This window comes from Zootoca vivipara, chromosome 7 (genome assembly GCF_965207765.1).
Source record: "Zootoca vivipara chromosome 7, rZooViv2.hap1.1, whole genome shotgun sequence".
Lineage (NCBI taxonomy): Eukaryota > Metazoa > Chordata > Lepidosauria > Squamata > Lacertidae > Zootoca > Zootoca vivipara.
The window spans coordinates 32,681,616-32,705,370 of record NC_142590.1 but is presented as its reverse complement, the minus strand read 5'-3'; the positions used below and the strand labels follow the sequence as shown (position 1 = coordinate 32,705,370).

General features: G+C 43.5%; 1 protein-coding gene across 1 annotated transcript; it reads left to right on the top strand.

Moving 5' to 3' along the window:
- The first annotated feature begins 217 nt into the window (after positions 1-217).
- Positions 218-23,517, top strand: CTH (cystathionine gamma-lyase). Its single transcript, XM_035124127.3, has 12 exons — positions 218-586; positions 5,318-5,399; positions 5,955-6,050; positions 8,471-8,580; positions 9,399-9,530; positions 12,035-12,092; positions 13,447-13,524; positions 14,313-14,465; positions 15,270-15,391; positions 18,151-18,203; positions 20,844-20,982; positions 22,658-23,517. The coding sequence occupies exons 1-12, from the start codon at positions 419-421 to the stop codon at positions 22,682-22,684; spliced, it is 1,218 nt and encodes a 405-aa protein (XP_034980018.1). The 5' UTR covers positions 218-418; the 3' UTR covers positions 22,685-23,517.
- The last annotated feature ends 238 nt before the right edge of the window (positions 23,518-23,755 follow it).

Below are 23,755 nucleotides of genomic sequence, written 5' to 3'. Positions count from 1 at the left end.
CGCGGCGCCCTCTCCGCTCCCCGACCCCGAGTCCACCCCGGGCGCGACGCGACGCGCCTCCGCCGCTCGCCAATGAGGGGCGCCCGCCGGGCTAGCGCGTGGCGGGATAGGGCTGCCCCATCTCCACCCACCGCGAGGCGAGGCGACTCACTGGCCGGGCGGCTCGCCGGGGTGGAGCTTCTTCGCCCGCCTTAAGGCAGCTGCCCCTGCCAGACACAGGGAAGCCGGCGAGCCGCGGAGGAGAGAAAAGGCAATTCCGCCTGGAGATTGCACCAGCGCTCAACCTCGCCCTCGCCCTCGGACGTGCTCGAGCCAGCAGCATCCGCAGCAGCGACCCCAGCTCACCCCGCGGAGCCAAGATCCCAGTGCCGCCGCTCCTCCGACACGCAGGAAGGAAGGATCGCTTCTTGTCGCCGAAATGGAGAACGCGAAGCAGAGGCACGCCGGTTTCCTGCCGCCTTTCAAGCACTTCGCCACGCAGGCCATCCACGTGGGGCAAGAGGCCGAACAATGGAAGTCGCTGGCCGTGGTGCCCCCCATCTCCCTCTCCACCACGTTCAAACAGCAGGCACCGGGGGAGCACAGCGTGAGTGAGGAGGATGGGGCCAGCAAGGCTTCAGAGCCGGGGATGTGGGGGGAAAGGGAGGGACCTGGAGGGGGGGTCCTTCGCTGTCTTCACAGAATCGTAGAATTGGAAGGGGCCTCTAGGGTCATCTAGTACACCCTCCTGCGATGCTGGAATCTTTTTGCGCCACGTGGGGCTCGAACGCAGGACACTGAGGCCAAGAGTCTCATGCGTCTACCGACTGAACTGTTTGCTTTAGTTAGGGGCTACCCTGCCTTATATGCTTCTGGATGCAACCTCACAACTCCCATCTTCTTTCTGCCAGCTCTCCGAAAACATCGCCCCCCTCCCCATCTAGTCAAGCGGACTCTTTCTGCCTCCCCCAAGCATCACACCTGTCTGTTCTGTTCAGATGTCTCACACACACACACACACACACACACACACACACACACACAAGAGAGAGAGAGAGAGAGAAAGATCCTAGCTTGCAGTTTATGAAGATTTTCAGTATATGTCTGTTACTGATTCCTACATCAAAAAGGCTAGCCCGTATTGGCTGAATTGTACATTTCATTATGATAATCCTCACTGAATTGTGAAAGTCCAGCAGAAGCACCTGTTGCCTATTTATGAGGCAAGAGGATGACATCGCCTCCTTTTTTTTTATAATTTTGCCTTCCCGCTTTGCATTTTGAGGGCCAAACAAGACAATCCTGTCTCTTGTTTTTCCGCAGAGCAACTGCAGGTGTGTGATCATGATAAGGACTTTGGCTTGTGGGGAGGACCTTGTACCACAGCCCTGGTGAAAATTGCTCTCCTGCACCTGCCTTCGAAGCTGTTGTGCTTTGTTGCATGGTTGGCCCCAGGGGCAGCTTCCCTTCTGGGACAAACAGTGCTTCAAGAGGGAGAGATTTTAATTGGGACAGTAATATTGGGGGTGAGGTTAACCCCAGTCCTAACCAGGCACACTCTGCTGCTAGTTTGAAAAGCAAGAGACATGGGCATTTCAATGTGCATAGGAATGTACAGTTGTATTCAGCACACTTGAGTAAACCCACTGAAATTAACTGACCTAACCTACTCAGAGAAGGACTAACTTTGGATACAAACTTCAATGTATCCTTTAGTGTGGAACCTGGCGCTGGGTGAATGCAGGGGGGGGGGGGAATTTGCAATAATTGCTTTGATCCCCTTCCATCAGTGAAAATCATTTCTATGCTTGGAAGGAGCGCTTTCATTAACTAAAGGCCAGATCAGGATCCAAGCCAAAGTCTTCTGAAGTAGGCCTATGTCTTGCTTTCCCAGAAAGGCAAGCTGAGGCGGCTTGCACACCTATGGAATTGACAGTGCTTGTTCACTTAGAGAATCTAGATAGCATCTTTGCATTCTAGTGTTTTCCCTGTTCTATCTTTTTTTTAAAAAAACAACCCACCCATTCTGTAGCAATGCGTTTCCAAATGTGGACTGGTATAGATAGCTCTGTTGACACAACTGGCAGGAGAAGTGACCTGTGATGTTCCACTTATCTGAATTACCTGTCCCACACCTGTCTCATAAAGGCTGAAATTCTGTAATTGAGCTATTCAGAAGATGCAGGCAGCAGTGAACTGAATAGGACTGGATTCAGCCTCTTCTTTTCTATTTCCCCACCATGGCTGATGGACAGAATCTTAATCTCGCCCTGTTGGATGGTTTTTTTCTCCATTATTTTTCCACAGCTTTTTCTTAATTTGACTCCTCCCCCATTTTTGCAGTAAAGTACAAGTGAGCAAATGTTTAACCTTTAAAGAACAAAAAACAAACAAACTTGGAATTGCTGCAAAATAATGCACTGTCCGTTTTTGCCTTTGCACAGACATGCTAGAATTCAAATGGGTAGTATGCAACACTATTATTAAGTGTCATGTGGAACCTCTGATATATTTTGGAAGAGTAAGATGCTCATGTGTGGAAGGGGGCTACAAAGGGTGTGTGTGGGTATAAATGTAAGTGTAAGCAAGCAATGGAACTCCAGACAGGAAGTGTGTTGCATCTGTACTATTTCATACACAGTTCTGTGTATAAAGTAGATACTGATTCCCTCTTTCTTTTTTCTTTTTCTTTCTTTTGCAATTTAGGGGTTTATTTGCTTTCTTCAGGCCTGTTTTGTTCTTCTAGGTATGGCAAATTTGGCATGTTATTTGAAAACGTTTTAAAAGCAGATCCTTGATTTAGTTTTGCCCAGCACATTCAGGCTGTGTTGAATTTCTGGACTATCATCCTAGTTGGGTTGCAAGAAAAAGCTGACTCATTTTTAACTCTGCAGATTCTAGTGGGCAGGGCCAAACAAACCCGCCTTGCTACACTGTCCTCTGCATGACACAAGACAATATGGAAATTGCATAAGCAAGCCGGCAGCTTTCCAGAGTATTGCATTACTCATTATGTATCTTGGGTTGAAAAAAACCTGTGTGTTTTAGAAGCAATGAAATGCCACGTTTCATAAAACGAACGAAGAGTCTCATGACATCTTAAAAGACTAAGTGGTTTATTTTAGCATAGTCTTTAAAATGCTACAGAACTCTTAGTCCATTGTAGCAAAAACAGCTATTCTTCTGTATACTGTATTCAGTAAGATACTTCATACTTTACTAGTTGACGTACAAGAGTTTAGCCAAGCAGGAAGTACAAAACCACAGGCGGAAAATATGTACAGTACATGACGTTCTGTTCAGAATAATTTGTTTCACTAGAAAGCATTGCTCTCTCCCCCACTCCAAGGCTGGTCAGCTTGGATTCCTAATTTGTAATTTTTCCCATCAAATATATTCAGGCTTTCAAGTAATCAATGCTAAGGCAAGAAGGCACTGTAACTATAATACAGTCGTACCTCAGTCTAAGAACAGTCCTTTTAACGAACAATTCAGGCAACATACTCTGCAAAACCGGAAGTAGCTACAGAACTTTGTTCCGGAAGATGAACGGAAGACGACCGGTGGAAGGGGACTGGTGGTGGGGTGGGAAGCCTCATTGGGGAAAGTGCGCCTCAGTTTAAGAACGTTTCCAGTGTAAGAATGGGCTTCCGGAATGAATTTAGTTAGTAAACGGAGGTACCACTGTGTATATATGGCTATAATGCAACAAAGCAACACAATGTACATGTGTGAAGATTGACCATGCAGCCAGAGAATTCCTTTGAAGTGTTGCTGCTGCAGCCATTCCCGTTGGCCAATGAAGGAAGCTGGCTGTGGTAGAAAACTCTGGAGATGATTCAGTTGCCTGTGGTTTTTGGCTGCTCTTGCAGTTCTCACCTACCTGCATTTCGTGACCCTGCCAAGGAAACAAATTCGTATGAAATTCATAAGCTGTTTTAGTTTTATGATTAGTGGACAGAAAAGGAGGCAATTAAACATTACGGTCATTTGGTTCCGCTCCTGCTCCTATGCTAAAGTCCTCCAGATGTTGTTATTCTACAGATCCCATTATCAGCTGGAGGTGATGGAAGCTGGAATCCCAACAACATCTGGAATTCCTCATCCTTGCTCTGAAGAGAATGGATCTGACTGGCTTGTGTGATAACCTAGAAGACAAACTGCTTCCCTAGCAGTTTTACTTCTGCCGCATTAAGAAAGCTTCCGCTGAGTCTCATCTTGGCCCTGAGCTCTCTATATATGTATTACCCCCCTACCAGTCACAGAACACTGACTTGCAGTCTAGGTCTTGTTTCAGTAACCCATTCCAATACCTCCTGTCCACTCTAGGAACACGGAAAGCTGCCTTCTACTGGGTCAGTCTGTCTAGCTCAGTTTTGCCTATCCTGACTGGCAGCAGCTCTCTGGGATTTCAGACAGAGACCGTTCCCAGCCTATGCTGGAAATCAAACCTTGGACTTTTGTGCCATGCAAAGTCCAACCACAGTAATTATAGCATTATCTGCAGGGCATGCAAGGTGCCTTACAAAACACAGGAGATTCAGCCTTGTTTTTGCATCAAGGTGTGTTTTCTGCATCCTCTTCCTTCTGCATCCTCTTCCTTCTCCCTTCTCTGGTCTCCCCCATTTTATACCTGCAAGAGAATTGTACTAGGAATGTGTGCTTTTTGAAATAAATCCTCCATTAGCTCTGCTGATGTTCTGAAGAGCAAACATTTCAAATGAGCCTTGCTAGGGGAAATGCAGGTCTTATAAATTGTCAGACTGGCACATGCTGCTTCCACAACCTGTCTTTGAGCCAAGTGATTGTTTGGTTTTGCTTTCATCCCAGCTGTCTGCCATCGGTATGGAAATTTCTTTCGGGAGAAAACTCAAGTGATAGCCATAGGACGCCCGGATGCAAAGAGGGATGGAGGACTTCTGTACCTTTAGTTGTTGTTTAGAACTGTTAAAGGGGCAGTAGCCCTGGGACTTTCAACTTAACTGTGTTGAAGCATTTATTAGATTGCAAGATTTAATCTGTTTCCATGATTTGACTTTTCATATAACATATTTTTTCCAGGTAATAAAGGTAATAAATATGGTAATAAAGGCAAATGGAAGGAAATATATGGAAACATTTTCAGGATTTCACAACAAAGAAATCTTAGAAGCCGCTTCCTTTCTCTTTTGATTTTTTTAAAAAAAGGGGAAACAGAATTCCTAATTTCATCTTCAGTTGGAGAGTCAGTATTTGTTTGGCCAAACTGCAGGTGTACATTATAAATAATTTGATCCCTAATAATTTGATCAACTATTGATGTATATTTACATTATTTTATTTTTGTTCTCTTTCATAGGGCTTTGAATATAGCCGCTGTGGAAATCCAACCCGCGATTGCATGGAAAAAGCTGTGGCAGCACTGGATGGTGGCAAGTATTGTAAGTTGTCAATATTTTCATTACAAAAAAAAATGATGATTGTCTTCAGCCAACAGTACACATAAGGTGCAATCGTAGTGTCTTGGAAAAGAGAAACTATTGATTTTTGGTTAGCTCTGATTCTGGTATCATGCTATGCAACAATGCAACTATCTTTGTATTTTATCTGTTTCATCAAACCTGGATAAATTACTTTTGGCCACGTTATTAAGGTATAATCCACATTTTCAGGTGTGGAATGCTTAGTTTGACACGGCTCATAACGTAAATGTCCACAATTATCTCCATAATATAGTGTTTTTTTCTAGACTCTTGAAATTATGGGTTCTAGATAAAATTGTTTGTTCTAGATAAAACTTTAATGGTTCTAGATAAAGTTGTTGTTACCTATTGTGTCAAAGCCCCATATCTAATCCTAGGTTTAGGATTAGATATTTAGGTATTCACAGTAAACTCTCCTTTGAAAGTGAGTTAAGTGCCACAAAACTGAAATATATTGAAGAATTCATTTGTTCACCTGTCAGATGTTCTTTGTTTATTTCCTTTTCCCGTTAGGTTTATCCTATGCGTCTGGGTTAGCAGCTACGGTGAACATTGCACACTTGCTGAAGGCAGGAGATACTGTTGTTTGCACAGACGATGTCTATGGGGGTGAGTGCTGTACTTGCATATGGCAGGTCTTAACTGTCCTAGATGTAATCTCAGGGTTGTAATCCAGAAGCATTTCGAAGATAATTAGCCGGAGCCTGCACACTTCAGCACTAAGGATGGCTTGAAAGTCAGAGTTATAACAGGTCAGACACCACAGGTGTCACTTATTATCTTAATTAATACTTCTTAGACAGAGCTAGTTGACACACCCGGCAGTGAGGCACTAACTGGTGTTCACATATTTGTGAATTAGTCCTCAGTCACATTGCATTCAGAGTCAATATTTGTCCCTTTCAATTGCTTGTATGCCAAATAAAACTTCCACTTTGGACCCTTCAGTAGCCTGTTTCCTGGGCATAATAATGGTTTCAGTTATTTTGACACCCAGCACTATCTAGTCCTCTGTCACACATGGATTTGCTGCACCTATTGTGCCCTTGAAATTAATAGATTTTTGTGCTCTCTCTTTCATTTTCCAAAGTCTTTAGATTGGTGTTCTTTCATGCAATGCATTGCTTCGTCATTAGTTGATCTGAACTTGCTCAGAAGCTTTTTTCTTTTTAAAAAATACTTCTTAATAATTCAAACCTATGCCCCATTGGGTTTTATTTTCTACATTGTATATTTTGCAAAGTATGGCTTGCACCATCCTTTCCCAAACTAGTACCCTCCATATGTTTTTGGACTGCAGTTCCCATCATCCCTGACCATTGCCAGTGCTGGCTGGGGCTGATGGGAACTGGAGTCCAAAACATCTAGAAGCCACGAGTTGGGTTTGGCCGACTTTAGATGCTATTGTAGCATACAACCCTGAATCTGTCTCTCTTCCTTCAGCTGCCAATACCAGGTTCCTTGACTTCTACCTGACGTGGAGTTCTCAACCCCAGTTGTCCTAGAGAGCCAGTGTGGTGTAGTGGTTAAGAGCGGTAGACTCGTAATCTGGCGAACCGGGTTCGCGTCTCCGCTCCTCCACATGCAGCTGCTGGGTGACCTTGGGTTAGTCACACTTCTCTGAAGTCTCTCAGCCCTACCCACCTCACAGGGTGTCTGTTGTGGGGGAGGAGGGGAAAGGAGATTGTTAGCCGCTTTGAGACTGCTTCGGGTAGTGATAAAGCGGGATATCAAATCCAAACTCCTCCTCTTCTTCTTCCTGGGACACAGTGGGGTACATTACACTCTCTAGATGTTGTCCCATGTATAGGTGTGCCCAGGAATTGGATCACCTATAGCGAGTTGCCTACCATTATTTGCTGTGTGAATCAGGAACTACTGATAATTACTGATTTTCACCTAAGACAGTGTTTTCCCTTTGAAATAAAGTGGTGTCACTAATGTGTGTGAGGATACTGTGAATAATGCTTTAATATGGCTAAAGAGCTGCTTAAAACATAAATTGTCACAAGGTTTTGCTCTGCTGAACTTTAACACATACCCTTTAAAAACAAATACCTCGTAGGCAATAAACAGGAGTTGCAGGCGTTTACTGTATGATTTCATTGGGTGAAAGGTGGAGATCCCTTACCCGGAATCTCTGTGCTGTTGACTTTGCAGCTGCTGGTGCATAAACTTTCTGGGAGGACAGCCAAAGATAGCTTTAGGGGTAAGCAAAACAGGTATCCATTTACCATAGCTAAAAGCGAGGGGTAATCTAGGAATGAGTTCCCTTGTGACTGGGCCTCTCACATAGCAGTTCAAGCAGAGAAACATGTTTTCTACAAAAGCGGAAGATGGCATGGCTAGCCAAATGTTTCCTTCTGTCATGTGATATCGGTGGTTGTGCCAGTTTTATTCCAAGGAGCTATGATAAGTCAAATAGGGTAGGACTGAAGTCTAGCATGGCAACAGGAAGAGGGGATTTATGTAATCTTCTAAATTCTCTGTTAAGCAAATTTGTTAGCTTGGGAAACAAATATTCTTTCTAGGAATACTTAATGAAATCTAGAAGACAGGCAACATAGAGAAGCCAACATTCTTTGTTTAGACCAGTGTGGCTTGATAAAAGGATTCCATCCACGTTTGCAATGTTTGCTGAACTTTCAGAAAAGAAGAGATGCAGGTTGCAACCCTAAGCATTTTACCAAGGAATTAATCCTGGTGAGATTTGTTTCTTGATTTATTTGATGAAGAGGCCACCTTAGAACAGAAAGCAACCTTGTACCAGGTCACACTATTTACGCATCTCTTTTGAGACACAAAGGCAGGCTGCAGACATATTAATAACAAAAATATTTAGGATTGGGCTGTAAATCTGCTTACATGGAAGTGAGACCCTTTGCAAACCAGTGGGGCTTGCTGTCAATGCTACTCTGGACACAGCTGTTGCTAAATGCCCTACCTTGTGTTGGTCCTTCTCTTTGTTCTGGTTTCCATTGCTTTCACCTTTAATTAATTGATTAAATGTGGGTCTTTTCATATCTTAGGTACCAATAGGTATTTCCGGGGGATAGCATCAGAGATGGGCCTGAAAGCTATTTTTGTTGACTGCACCAAACTGGAAAACCTCAAGGCTGCAATTACACCAGAGACCAAGGTAACAGAGGAATGCTCATAAAACAGTGTTTGCAACATGCCTGGGATGACTTTATTATATCAAGCCTCCTCGGTTTACAAGGTTTACAAGATTAAAGTGATAATGCTACATATCACTTATACTGACTGTGTTGGAGCAAACTCTTCTTTGCTTTAAGAGGCAAACACAACTGTATATCATGTAGCTGTCACTCCTGATCTCTGGCAAGTGCATGGTGGGCATTTGCCAATGTAAGCAGGTATGGTGTAAGTAATATGAAGATTATTTTTAACAAAACATTATTGGGTATGATAGGAATTGGGGCAGGATCGTTTGGATCTTGTCCATCCCCTCATGACAGCCTTTGGAACTCATTTGATGAACAAAACATGCACGATTGGTTCCTCAATTCTGGCAACAACAAGATGATCATTGGATTCAACCCAGGGAGTTTTCTGGGTTGGTTCCAGACACTTGAGGCTAGCACAGCTCACATCCAAATGGCTGCAGGTGAAGTTGAAAAGCAGGTTTGATGCCCAGGATTAAAAGTCCAGAAGTTATTTCCATGGAGCCACTTGTGATTGATTAATATGGAATAGTGAATATGCCACAACAACAGAAAAATTTGTTCAGTGGCGGGGTGGGTGGGTGTGCACACATGGATGGGTGTGTAAGCAAAAGACAAGCTCAGATTCTAACATATGTGATAACCTTTCCGTTCAGTGTTTCCTTGAAACATAGAAGAGAAAGGCAAGTTATTGGTGATATCACCAAAATAATATACACTCGTGTATCGTTGCATAACTTTCACTGACTGTCTGTCTTCTCAAAATAAACAGCTTGTCTGGATTGAAACTCCTACAAATCCAATGCTGAAAGTTGTTGATATTCAAGGTTGTGCTGACATTGTCCATAAGCATAAAGGCGTTATTCTTGCAGTAGACAATACCTTCATGTCTGCATATTTCCAGGTAAGCTGATTACCCAGTGCTGTCCCAGAAGTGCTTCATGCATATAGTAATTTTTTCCTTCTCAAAAAAACGGTATCGCAGGAGGGAACTAGCAGTGATGAACTCTTCTGTGTTAAAGTGACTGGCTCTGGTGCTGAATTTTGGGTATGTGGTTGACTTTTCTAGGGTGTGTAGGCATTTAATGGCTCTTCCGCATGACATGACACAGCCTGAGACATTTTCTGGCACACAAACCTGCTCAACAGGGGACACAGAGTTAATCTGGTAGATAGAGGGATATGTTTATTGTTTTCTAGAGCAAGCTGCAGCATAGTTCTATGCATGTTTACTCAGACGTAAGCCCCACTGTGTTTTTACTTTACACCCAAGCAAATGTATTTTGGATTGCAGCCCTTCCATTCCCATGTCACTGATCTGGTAAGAAGATGTGTGGAAGGTGGGGTGGAAATTCCGTAATTTTATGTGGAGTATTGGCTTTTTATTGATGATCCACTGATCTTTCATTTCTTTAATGGAATATCATATTTTTCCTGTTATTAGTAGATGAATACTCCTTTCAAAGCATAAACCAATTTTATATTTTATCTATTACTACAGATATATTAACTTCAAGGAGCTCAGTTAGGCTTACGTGGTTCTCTGCCTCTCCTTGTTAGTTTCACAACAACCCTGTGAATTAGCTTAGTAAAGAGACTGTGGTTAGACCTGAGTGCACTTAGTAGCTAAGTGGGGATTTTAAACCTGGTTTCCCGGGTCCTAGTCAAGAACTCTAACCACAACACCACACTAGTAGCCCTTGAAGTTATCTTCAAATTAGCCATGTGCTGGAGTTCTTGTCTCCCATTTGCATCAGATCTCCCTCCCCCTCTTTGCTGTATATAAGAATCTGCTGAGGAAATGAAGGTGTCCAGTAACCAGCCTAGCTAACATTTCTTCTGTGGCTATACTGAGAGGAGCTGCATTGCATTGATTAACTCTGTAGTGTTATATGGCAGTTATTAATAAGTAATGGCTTTAGCAATTCAATGACCCCCAGAGTTGCTGTGCCAACAACTAGACCTGTGGTGTGGAACAGTCAACATACTGGGCCAACTGCATAGTGAAATGCTGGAGACTGCTGCCGTGTGCACTTCGAGGACTTCACAGCACAAAGAGAAAGTGTTTCAGCTCGATAGTTTCAAAAGCAACAGAAGGGTCACTGCTAGTACATCACGCCAAGTTCATGTTACTGTTACTGTTACTGGTTTTGAGAAGTTGCAAAGTGTTTCGAGTTCAGCAAGTATTGGACTAACATGTTCCTTTTAAATTTTAATTTATACCTTGTGCATGAATTCCAGCAACCACGACCAAAAGATAAAAAAACAAACAATAACCTAGATATTGACCTAGCCATCTAACCATATATTTTAGCACCACTAATGTAAAGCCACTAATAACACAAAAATATCCACAAGAATGGAGAAACTGGTATGATAGAGTAAGAGGGAGAAAACATTATCGATTGAAGAAAAAAAATTAAGCAAACACCTCTTTGATTCATTAACTTAACAGTAGTGTTCATATTGGTTTTTTAAACAGTTGCATATGGTAGCATGTGATCATGTACTTTTAATTCCAATACATGCCAAACATGCACCATATTTCTATTAAGGTACCAACCACCTGTCTTCCTTCCCTTACCTAAGTTAGTGAACCCGATCATACGCAGGACGCACCAAATTCCTGATAGCTGTTGAAAACCTATTTGTATTTTCAGGCCTGCTTCCAGGTTGGTGGAGGGCCTTGGGGTTGGAAGAGCCCCTCAAGCTGCATTAGATGCAATGGCACTTACTTCTGAGTAAGCATGCCCAGGATTGCACCGGGAAGAAACAAAATACAGGGTTTAACTATGAAGGCGCAGAGTCTGTAATTTACCAACCTATTTGAAAACAGGAAGAGCTGTCATGGTTAATAATAATAATGCTACACTGAGACAGTGCTTGGGAAAAATACAAGGGTGGTAAAGTTGAAGGCCTTTATTCCATGGAATTAGAAGTCTGATGATGACGTGGGTCTATAATCTAGCCCCATTCTCCCTTACTAATCCTCCATGACCAAACATTCCAAATAGATTAGCCGATATAATAGAGGGAAACAGTGTCCAATTGTACAATTTCCAGTGTGCCAGAAGCAGAGGATAGAAAAGAGGAAGAGATGCTATGACAGTTACAGTATTTCTTGGGAAAGAATGCAATTATTATTATTAATTAGGTCAGACCCTAATGGTTGGCTAAAACCAGTTGTTCTACATTAATTCCCTATGAGAATTTAGGGCAAAGGGAGAAAGAATACTTGCAAGAAGATACTTTAGCATTAGTCATCTTGCTTAAGAAACTCATATCCAGTTACGTAGGTAGTTCCCAATGAACAGGGATATGCAGTGTAAAATTCCTACAGCTTCTGTTTACAGATAATAAAGCAGTACTTTTTCATTCTGAATTCCTGTGTTTATTTTGTTGTTTCAGCGTCCTTTATCTTTAGGAGCAGACATCTGTATGTACTCGGCAACCAAGTACATGAATGGTAAGTGTCTGAGTGTTGTTGGAGAAAACTTCCATGTTATATTGATATTTACCAATCAACATTACAAACAGTCAAGGCTACCAGACCTAAAAGGCATTCTATTGTTTCTTTCTACTCTCAAGTTTTTATTTTCTTCATGCTGCCTTGAGGGGTGGGTGGGAAGGTTGTTTTATAGTAGAGCCCATAATGCATCTGGCCATCTTCTAAACACAGTAGACAAGGGCGTACCCACCATGCGGCAAGTTAGGGCAGCTGCCCTACTCTAGAAGCAGGGCTGGTGGGCAGAGGCGGAGCACAGCCCGGCGGAGCGCGAGTTCGCCATTCCCGCCGCACCGCGCCGCACCCTCCCTCCAGCTCCCCGGCGCGCCCTCAGGCAAGGCCAAGCGCGGCGGGGAACCAGGGAGCGCGGCGCGGTGGGCGGGAACGCCGAACTCGCGCTCCGCTGGGCTGGGCTCCGCCTCCGCCCACCAGCCCTGCTGCTAGGGAGGGGCACAGCCCGGCGGAGCGCGAGTTCGCTGTTCCCGCCCACTTTGTGGCCCCTCCCCTTCCGTGCCTTGGCCCCTCCCCTTGCCCCTAGTTTTGATCCTGGGTACGCCCATGACAGTAGATGTACACAATGGTTATTGTCTAGACTGGTCTCTCTTCTGAGGACTTCGTTTGATGTTAGTTTAACAACAACTCCACAAGGCAATATTGTATTGGATATATACTTGCCGAATGAGGAGCTCTTTCCTTTGAAGACTTTCTGCATTTTCATTCTTGCCCCGGGGTAGAAAATATTCCTCAAATGTTTGAAAAACTCATTGTGTCCAACTAAAAATTGCACCGTACAGGTGTGAAAGGAATCGTTTTGAGATGCTGAGGGGCTTTGCCAATGAGCATTAGGGTTCCAGCCAGTGCAAGCCTCTTACCAAAGAGTATTCACCATCAAGAAGAAATGTGGTGTCGTGCTTTGCAACAGGAATGCCCTCTCAATAAAAGGCTGCCTGGAACCCTCACCCTGGCCATTTAGGTTTCAGAAAAAGGCATTTCCTGACTTTTAAGAACTAACTGCTAATGTAAGCATTTTTAAAGCTTAGGCCATTTTCATTTGAATGGGCTGTTGTGTTTTAGTTTTCTTTTTGTGTGTTTTCTTTATTGTTTTTATCATTTAAAAGATGTGTGGTTTCTAACCACATGGTTAAGCGCCTTGTCGACATAGATCTATGTTGACATGAAGGCTATAAATTGGGTATAATTAATTACACAGGAAGCACGTAGAATGAAAGTGGGGAAAACAGCTACAAATTTATGTCTGACTTTTCTACTTAGAGGGCTGATTTGCCATTTTTCATCTGCCTCCTTGTTTTTTCAGGTCACAGTGATGTTGTAATGGGACTGGTTTCTGTCAATGACGATAATCTCCATGAGAGGCTCAGGTTTTTACAATATTGTGAGTACACAAAAAGATGTGATGAATGCAGGTTTCTGATACCTGCCTACTTAAATTCAGAACTGCAATTTTTGTGGTTTACGTAGTGCATTTGTTTTACGTGTCTATTTTACCCACAAAAAAAGATTTTGTGCAGCCTTTTCTACCATCCCACTTTCCTTGGGCGCAAAGAGATTTATTCTGACACCATAAACCAGTTTGCTTTCATGGGAAATTTGAAACTGCAGTGCTGAAGTCATGTTTCAGGCCTTACTAAGGCCTTCAGTTGAGTCACTCAATGTAGTGGGTGGATAGATTGTTTAATTTTGGGCCCTGGAGATTTAGATCAAAATCTCACAAAATCTTGATGCTCACTTTCTATCTCTCAATTTAGCCTTTCTCAGAGTTGCTGTAAGGAAGCATACATTACCTCAGAGGCCTTGGAAAAGCAATATGATAAAAATATATATAATATTGTTGTTTCCTTCTTTGCCTGGAGAGGATTCAAAGACCTAAATTAAAAACCACCAGGCAAGGTATCAGTTCCTGAATTTGAGGTTCCTGCTTCAAAACTCGGAAGCCTTAATAGCTGCAATGCTACCTGAATGCTATATTTTAACTTTTTGATTAAAACTCTGCTGGGGTTTGGGATTCTGTTCTGAACATGTGTCTATATTTTGATGAGCCAGCAGTACTGTCTTGCTGAGTTCCTCCTTATACTTTCCCCAACGGTGCTGAAAAACCTATTCAGCAATAAAGCCATTAGCAAAGAGGGTTACCTCTGTGTTTCCTTCTTTTTTCCCCCCTAGCTCTTGGAGCAGTTCCATCACCTTTTGACTGCTACCTTTGCAACCGGGGTTTAAAGACACTGCCAATCCGCATGAAACAACATTTCCACAATGCGCTGGCGATTGCCAAATACCTTGAGTCAGATCCAAGAGTTGAGAAAGTCCTCTTCCCTGGTAAGTTGGCTTTGCAGAACCTGGCAGGGGATATAAGCTCTTGCAAAAAAAGTGCCGCTGGCTGTAATTGGAGCAAGGAGGGAACCAAAGGAATCTGCATGACTAAGTGGGCTCTTCCAGCCCAGTAACTCTGAAGACTCAAATGACTGATAAAGGGTGGAAACAAGAAGTGCTTGTGAACGATTTGCTTCATATCTGCCTAGGGCACAGTTTGTTATTTGAATTTCCCTGCCATGCTCTTCTCCCTTTCTTCCTCTTTCACATATGTTCCCCACACATTCACAATCTTTACATGGTTCAATTGGTTTATTTCTTTACACACACTCATCCCAGGCAAGCCATTCAAAATCCTAGTCTTGTGCGTGAGGTTTTTTTCAATCAAATCTCTTTGAAAGTAAGATTTTATCTCATCTTTAATGAAAGCTCATCAAATTATGATACAGGGAAATGAGGTTGTAAAAAAGTCATCACCCTAGTGGACCCCTTGAAAGGGGTGGCAGCTGCCCCTTGGAATACGTAGTCAGCATGGGGTCAGGGGTTGTAATAGCAGGCCCTTGCTCCACCTTATGGAAGTGAACCTTGCAGAGAGACTTGTATAATGCAATTTATATCACTTTTGTAACCAGAATTCTTTTATTTTTGAATAACAGCATTTTGAAACTTAACTCACTTTGAACCATAGCAATGAACAAAGTACATTTTATGTCTTGGGACTAGCCACTTCATATTTTAATAGATGGTGTGTGTTTTAAAGCAATGATAACCTAAATCTGGGTGCTTTGAATAATGCATAACTCATTTCAGGATTGCCGTCACACCCGCAGTACGAGCTGGTGCAACGCCAGTGCACAGGCTGCCCAGGAATGATCTCCTTTTACATTAAAGGAAACCTTGAAAGTGCCTCCACATTCCTCAGAAGCCTAAAGGTAAGAAAGAGGCCTGACTTGCATTGCTTCTGAAAGAGGAACGCTCCCTGCCCCTCACTTGTCAGGATATGGATGCTGTAAAAAACTTAGCAAGATGCTTCTTCCCTTAAAGGAAGCTTTAAAGGACGGGCTGTCCCCAAATGTAAATAACCCACCTCGTTATGCAAAGTGGCATTAATGACAGGGAAGGAAAAGGAGTATCTTAGAAATGATGTGTTCATTCAGGCAACTGCTGCTTGCCTAAGATATCACGTCGTGCCACCCAGGGCCAGCCAGCTCTCCTGTCTGGAATTTTGGAAGCAAGGGAGCCCTTGCTTATGTAACACTGGCATGGTGTTTTGAAATGCCTGGCATTAGTGCTGAGTCTTCAGAAGACACTTGTCAAATCAATGCCTCATCCGCATGTATCACTGGAAAAGTATGCTCCTGTAAAGACAGCTACGCAGTCATTTCTCCTGAATTTCTGCCAGCGGCGTATCATTCATCCTGGCTTGCGCCTGCTGGCTGTGAACAGGCATACTTTGGTTTCACCAAAAGTTGGCACCTAAATTAACAACAATGAATGAGCCAAGAGCTTTACTGTACTTCAGCAACAACAACCGAAGATATAAACATCCCACAAACTAGGGCTGGTTAACTTTTCCCTCCCTGCTCATTAAATGATCAATCTGATGACCAGGGGAGGGGGGCAGTTTGTATCCCCGTCAGGCACCGGACTGGGCAGATAGGTTTAAATTAGTACCCTACAGTGCGGGTGGCGCTGTGGGTTAAACCACTGAGCCTAGGGCTTGCCGATCAGAAGGTCGGCGGTTCGAATCCCCGTGACGGAGTGAGCTCCTGTTGCTCGGTCCCTGCTCCTGCCAACCTAGCAGTTCGAAAGCACATCAAAGTGCAAGTAGATAAATAGGTACCACTCTGGCGGGAAGGTAAATGGACTTTCCCTGCGCTGCTCTGGTTCGCCAGAAGCGGCTTAGTCATGCTGACCACATGACCCGGAATCTGTACCTCCCTCAGCCAGTAAAGCGAGATGAGTGCCACAACCCCAGAGTCATCCGCGACTGGACCCTAATGGTCAGGGGTCCCTTTACCCTTTACCTTTACTGTGCTATGTCTAGTGAATACCTTTTTGCTGCTTCTACAAAAATTATTGGGGTCTTGCTGAGGAGGGTGTAACGGATTAGCCCTAGTATGGAAGATTTATTACACCCTGGATTAGAAAGAGTTAATCCATCTCCAACTTAACGGACAACGCATCTTTTAGAGGTGGGACGGTTCCCGGTTCAAAAGAGGAGGGGATAGCCATTTGGAGAGGGAGAGGGGAGTGTGGGGACAAAGGAGGGAAGGAGAAGGGTGTGAAGTGAGGTTAGTGGTGGTTTAGGTTAGGCTTAGGTTAACTTGGAGTTAAAGTTTGACAGAGTTAGTGTACAACTGTAACTAAGTTTGTAACCTTATGAATCGTTAATGGGGGGGGGGAAAACCTATGTTCTCAAGAAAATAAAATTCAAGGAGAATCGTCTCAGTTGTTCCAGCAGCGTATCATAACTCACAGAGGTGGAGACTCAGAAGAGGGCAAAACTTACCTCAGGGAAAAGGGAGGGGGGGATAGTTTGTGTCCTAGAGTCACACAAAAGGGGCAATAGGGTGAAAACCTAGAGTGCCACGAAAGCTGGAATTAGACTCTCATTACTAAGAAGCCCAGAAGTAGTGAGGGGTTTATTTTAAGGCGAAAGGAGTTGGGTGGGGGATTGCTCCACCTCCTGGACCCCTTCGTCTCATAATTTACTGACAGCATCGGAGTTTCGTTGCAGAGGGCAGATTGGGCACCCCAAACCAGGAGGTAGCCACGCAGTCCATAAACAACTAACAGGAAAGTCATAATCCACCTTTGGGGGGCAGGTGGTAATATGTTCATCATAGTCATTTACCTCCATATTGCTTTAATTCTATCCCTGGCTGCTATAAACCAACCAAGCAAGAGGAGAATCGTATATCACTCCCAGAAAATGCTCAAACGCAGGTTTTTGGAGAGTCTCTAGGGAACGGAAATTTCACAAAAGCTCCTGAGAATGCCTGTTATTGTTCCCCTGATTGATTGATTGATTGATTGATTGCTCCTAGGTGGAAAAACCTGAAAAGCTTTTCCTGGCCTGTATCTGAGATTGCCATGGCACAAAGAGACAAACGTGGTCTCTGGGGCTGATGGGAGTTGTAGTCACCAGCTTGGCCAAGGCTGCTTATGCAATTACTATTAGTTAACTAGCGAGTTGTGCTCACCCCTTTTGGAATCCTGGGAGCTCAGGGGCCCATAGGATTTAGTAGGGCAGGGCTGTGCTGAATATAGTGCTGCCTTCTCTCCTTGCCACTGCAGACCCATCCTTCCACAGCAGAGCAACAATTCAGTGCAGGCGTGGCAGCTACAGTCTCTTTCCCATGCCCTAGTACAGGCTTGCGGGAGAAGCCATATTTTGCCAAAAAAGATCTCCATGTCATGCAGAAAGGAAGGCACATTCTGGCATCTGCCATTGGCCAGGGGACGAATGCCACTAGGAAGCTGCTCCCCTTCGCTCCCAGGAACAAGTTTGCTTCTGCTCCTCTCTGCCGGAAAGAGCATTCAGCCCCAGCTGACTAGAGAGCCGACAGCAGCAGACTCTGGCCTTTGCTATCTGTATAGGGAATGAGCTTCAAGTGAAAAGTTGAATGAATGAATGAATGAATGAAAGCTGAAATATAATGCTCTGCATTCTTCTTCCTTTCTTAAGCTTTTTACGCTGGCTGAAAGTCTAGGAGGATATGAAAGCCTGGCAGAGCATCCGTAAGTGAAGTTAATCTGAAATCTCTGTTGGAATCAACTATCCTTATTTTATTTTAAATCTCTCTTATATTTAATACAATTCAGACTATAACGAACATAATAATAATTTGGCCACAATGGCCAAATACTGTACTGTTCCCCATCATTCTTTCAGTGAAGGGAGTTTCTTTTTTTAATGTAGTAAATATATAACTTATTAATTCTTTATCTGAAGGGCTGATCCTTCAATGTAGTTGAAAACAATTTTTAAGGTTAAACTTTAGGTTAGGTTAAACCTTATTTATTTTGACTGCCATCATATCTTGCCCTTTTACGAAACAAGATTATTTACATCAGAAGTATTTTTTAATTTCTTTTGCTATTTAAAAGTCTTTATTAGTATCTAATTTCAAGCCATCTGCCAATACTCTTGATGGAGAGATAGAAAATTCTACTAAGCCCATAATAAACCCGTATCTATCCCAGATCCTTAACCAGTTAGATGTTTAAAGAAAATCATCTTGGCATGAACAGTTCTACCATTTTTATTCCTCCATAATATGGCTGTGTAGCGGTACTCAGATGCTTTCTCAAATAATGAACTGGCAATCTGCTGTTTTAAGCTGTGTACAGAGGAGGGCATGCTTGGTACAGGAAACTCTGCTGTAGAGCATATGACTTTGTAAAAGTGTGTGTTTTAACGATAGACATGGTACAGATCAGAAGCGTCACTTGATCACTTCTAAATTACTGCAGCTTTCAAATTACAGGAGTTTGGCTCTAGCATTTCTCTGCCTCTTAGGGAGATTTATAGCCAGGAAAAATGACTGGGCTAGTGAACACAATCTTTTTCCTGGATGTCATCCTGTGGCCATATTAAACTCTCTGGTTAATGAGATTGGCCTGTCCAAATTGGATAGAACCACCGCAGGTTCTGCTGCCGCTGTAGATATAATTGTATGTTTTAATTTTGGAAGTCCCTGTGAGACCTAGATGTGATGGAAAACAAGGTACATTAAAAAAATATAAAAAATTGCAAGCTGGACATACCCTGTTCCAAATCTCGTGGCAGGGCCTCTCATTTATCAGGGAAAACCACATTTATTTCTGGGTCTTCCTAGACCACCACAAAAGCCATGCCTCATAGTGTTCCACCTCTCTGCTGAAAACCTGACAAGAGTTGGCAGACTTGGCTGACAAGACACACCAGTATCCTTTAGGGTCTTGGTAGGAGTGAATATGTTTACTGTTGTCCTTGGAAGCTTTCTTGCTGCGTTCTGTCAAAATGTAACTTTTCCAGTCCAGGGCTGAGCTCTGGGAAAAGCTGAGCTTTATGGCAGAAGGATGAAATTGCTTCTAAAAGCAAGTGTATGGTATCAGTTGACTAACCATCATTACCCCCACCCCCAATTATGTTGCCAAGAAAACTCCCCCATCAAAATAGTAGTAGTAGTAGTAGTAGTAATAATAATAATAATAATAATAATAATAATAATAATAATAATTTATTATTTATACCCCACCCATCTGGCTGGGTTTACCCCAGCCACTCTGACCGGCTCCCAACAGAATATAATAATAAAAAAGCGATAAAATATCAAACATTAAAAACTTCCCTAAACAGGGCTGCCTTCAGATGTCTTCTAAAAGTCAGATAGTTGTTTATTTCCTTGACATCTGATGGGAGGGCGTTCCACAGGGCAGGCGCCACTACCGAGAAGGTCCTCTGCCTGGTTCCCTGTAGCTTCACTTCTCTCAGTGAGGGAACCACCAGAAGGCCCTCGGAGCAGGACCTCAGTGTCCGGGCCTTACGATCTATCTATCTATCTATCTATCTATCTATCTATCTATCTATCTATCTATCTATCTATCTATCTATCTATCATCTATCATCTTCAAGGCAAACAAATGCAGGACTATACTTTAATACAGTTTCTTTAAAGGCAGACAGCTTGCCTCAAGAACAGACTGAACACCACACGAGTGTTTTGATGAGCTGGTGTTTAGGTCTACTTCACTTGCAAATTGGGCTCAACTGCAAAGAATTTGCTGCGAGACATGTTTTCATACTGCACCTGTCCTCTCCCTCTGTTTTCTGTGGCCGCCTGCCTGTTTGATGCAGTGTGCCAGTTCAGAAGCTCTCAGAACTGGCTGCCGTCTAGAAAACTGCTTGCTTCTAGCATAGCAATTCCACAGCCTTCAGGAAGGTGTCAGTGCCATCATCCCAGAGCACTTGGCATGGATTTGAGGCCAATAAGGATCAGAGTCTGTCTCTTAAAGGGAATGCATTGGTATTTTGCCCGTGGATTGATAGCCGCCTCTCTCCTGGTTATGTGAAATTCTTTTTAACTGTTGCATCTGGAATGACAGGCCATACCCTCCAACATTTCTCTCATGGAAATAGGGACATCCCATTCCATGTTGAGAATTTTACTTTTTAGACCCCACACATCTTACTAGGTTGCCCCAGCCACACTGGGCAGCTTCCAACATATATAAAAACACAATAAAACACTAAAAAAACACCCTTCCCTATTCAGGATTGCTTGGAGGTCAGATAACTCCATACCCTCCAACATTTCTGCAGTGAAAATAAATCAGGTACGTCCCTGGAAAATAGTGACACTTGGAGGATCTGACAGACTATCTATTCTTGTTTAGTGCCATCATGACTCATGCCTCAGTCCCAAAGGCAGACAGAGATGCCCTTGGGATCTCGGATACGTTAATCCGCATGTCTATCGGTTTAGAAGACTCGGAAGACTTGTTAGAAGATCTGGACCAAGCTTTGAAGGCCGCGGTAAGTGATTTCAGCTATGGAGAAATGTAGAGGTATGGTTTTTGCTTTTTAGCTCCCCCACAGCTTGAGACGTCAATAGTAATTCTGATGAACCCTCAAGTTACATTTGTCAGATAACTTGACAAAACACAGCTAGTAGCGAGAAATGAAATGTTTTGCAGTAAGCTCCCGTACTATTTCTTACTATGCATACTACTGTGTTTTCCCCTTTTTAAGACACCGTCTTATAACTTTTTTTCTTCAAAAAAACACAGGGTGGCTTACTTTCGGTGGGATGTCTTATTTTTTTATTACTGGTATGGTTTTTACGGCTCAGGGCACTGCTGGGCTCTCTTGAGTGCTCGGCGCTGCAGCAGCCACTGGTTTCGAGTGGCGGGGCGGCAGGCGTCTTTGGCCAGGCGGAGGCCGCTGGCTCAGACGCTCTGCCCGCCACTGCAGGGCACTCCAAGCTCCTTGGCCGGGCCAAACAAGGAAGAAGCAGTGAGCCCAGCGGTGGCGGCAAACACGGAAGCGGCAGGGACGGCAGTGGACGAGAAGGCGGAGCACGGGGATGCAGCCAGCAAGGCGGGAGTGCGATCAGCTGTTAAGCGGGAGCTTTTGGAGCGCTGCTTCACAGCTGATCGCGCTCCTGCAGTGCCGGCCGCATGGAGTGACTCTGTGAGTGGAGGTGCCTGTGGGGGTTGGTTTCCGCGGCGCGGAAGTATGGCTTATTTTCGGGGTATGTCTTATATTTCTCAAATGCTTAAAAACTCTGCCATGGCTTACTTTATGACTACGTATTTAAAAAAAAGGGGAAACAGGGTATATAGCTCCATGATTACTGAGCAGGCTAGCTGAGCATATTAGCGAGGTGTTGGGGTCAAGTCCCTGCCCCACTCCATGCCATGCACACATTCCAACTTATATTCACACACAGCCCATACACTCCTATAAATACGCATGCAGGCACACTATTCTAGGGGCTACCAGCCTTCTGAGGCCAGCAGGCCCATTTTGAATTTGGCTGCCATGGGGCCATGATATAATGGCGGATGCGTTGAAAAGAACAGCAGGCGAGGCACAACCACAAAGAGGTGTGGGCATGCAGATGGGGGGGGCGGGAAGGCACCTACATCTGTCACCACTGGACTTACTCCCAGAGGGAAGCTCTTTTGCACTTCTGCTCTGTTCAGAATAGGAGGAAGGTCGGTGTCCAGTCCTGGAAGACAATGAAATTTGGGCATGTTTCAGGGGCACCCTCAGAGTAAGACAGGCTGAGCCAGTGCAAACAAGGAACTGAGCAGGAAGAGCAATTTGTGGATTTCTGAGGGGATGTTTACTAGACCTGTTGCGGGTGCCATAGGACTTTATGCCTACCGAGCATGAGAACTTGACAAGAAGGGATTACTTGAGTGATAACGGCACTGAAGACTAGCTTTAGGCTAAATGACTAATAAAAAGCCTGCTGAATTTTACCGACAACTACACTTCTTTTGCAAAGCGACCGAGATGCCTTCCTCATTATTCTGCCAGATTCCTTTCCCTTTCACATAGCAGAAAAAGGCAGCTGGGAGTTTGAAAGCTTCAACAGTGGATGAGTAGCACAGTGTGTTCCAATATGAATCCGATCTGCGATTAGGTTGAGTCATTCAAAGAACAATAGCGATAAAATTTCACTTGCTTTCTCTTGCCACAGGTTCCCGATTACAGAATCTATAACTAGGAGTCTTGGCATCACATTTGATTCCTGCACATCTGTAGTACAAATAAACTGGATGATCAGCTGCTCATGAACTTCGATTGGATTAGATTTCCTGATGAAAATGAAAACGTTGGTGTTTTTGGCGCCCGGAAAGGAAGCCTAGGATATCTGTTGACTCCACAACCCCCTTTTTTTCCAAGAAGTGTCTTCCGGGGTCATCTCCTCATTGTCTGGTTCTTCTGATTTGAAAACAAAAAGAAAGCCACCTTTCTTGACAGCAGTAGTTCCCAGGTGACTGTGGTCCACACTCAGGAAGATTGTGCTCAATCATACATTTATATTTAAATATAAATATATTTAAATTCGTGTGGCCTAATAGCTAAAAGACTGTGCTGTGAATCAGGAAGTCCCTGGTTTGAATCTCACCTCAGTTTGAATCTTGCCGTAGGGAAGCCATTCACTCTCGGCCTCAGTTCCCCCCCCCCCCCAAAAAAATCCACAATACTGGGTTATTGTAGGGATCACAACTAGATAATGTTTGTGAAATGCTCTGAAGTATTGAAAGGGCTATGCCAATATTATTATACTTGATTATTTTGATAGAAAATTGGCATTGTGCCAGCATACTTGGTCTCTTCTTGTCACTGTTATACAGGCTGCTGATTTATATTATTGATTTTAAATGTTAATAACCGACTTGGAAAAAAGACTGCTGCAGATGCCAAGTGTGGATTTTAGATTGGTTCCCGCTGTGTTTCTCCTGTGCAATATTGGAAAATGAAGCAAAAAAAAATCGATTGCATGGCACCCTATGCATTAGGTTTTTATCTAAAATAAATAAATATTGAATTTGCTTTGGTTTCTGCTTTTAATTTCTGTTAATATAGATCTAAACGAACTCTACAACCCTATGATTCTATAACCACCTTTTACGGTAGTTACATTTTGTTGTTGACAGTTCTAGTTTTGAAGTCTAAACTTCTTTTTTTTACAATATCCAAGAACGTTTCCATAAAAGACAAATTTCATGGTCATCTGCACTATTTTTGTCGGTTTTATAAAGTTGAATGATTGCTTGGGCCCATTTTTCTG

Coding starts and splice junctions, on each gene's coding strand:
- CTH (XM_035124127.3), top strand. CDS start 419: ATGGAGAACGCGAAGCAGAGGCACGCCGGTTTCCTGCCGCCTTTCAAG. Junction 587..5,317: donor AGGCACCGGGGGAGCACAGC/GTGAGTGAGGAG, acceptor TCTCTTTCATAG/GGCTTTGAATATAGCCGCTG. Junction 18,204..20,843: donor GAAAGCCTGGCAGAGCATCC/GTAAGTGAAGTT, acceptor ATTCTTGTTTAG/TGCCATCATGACTCATGCCT.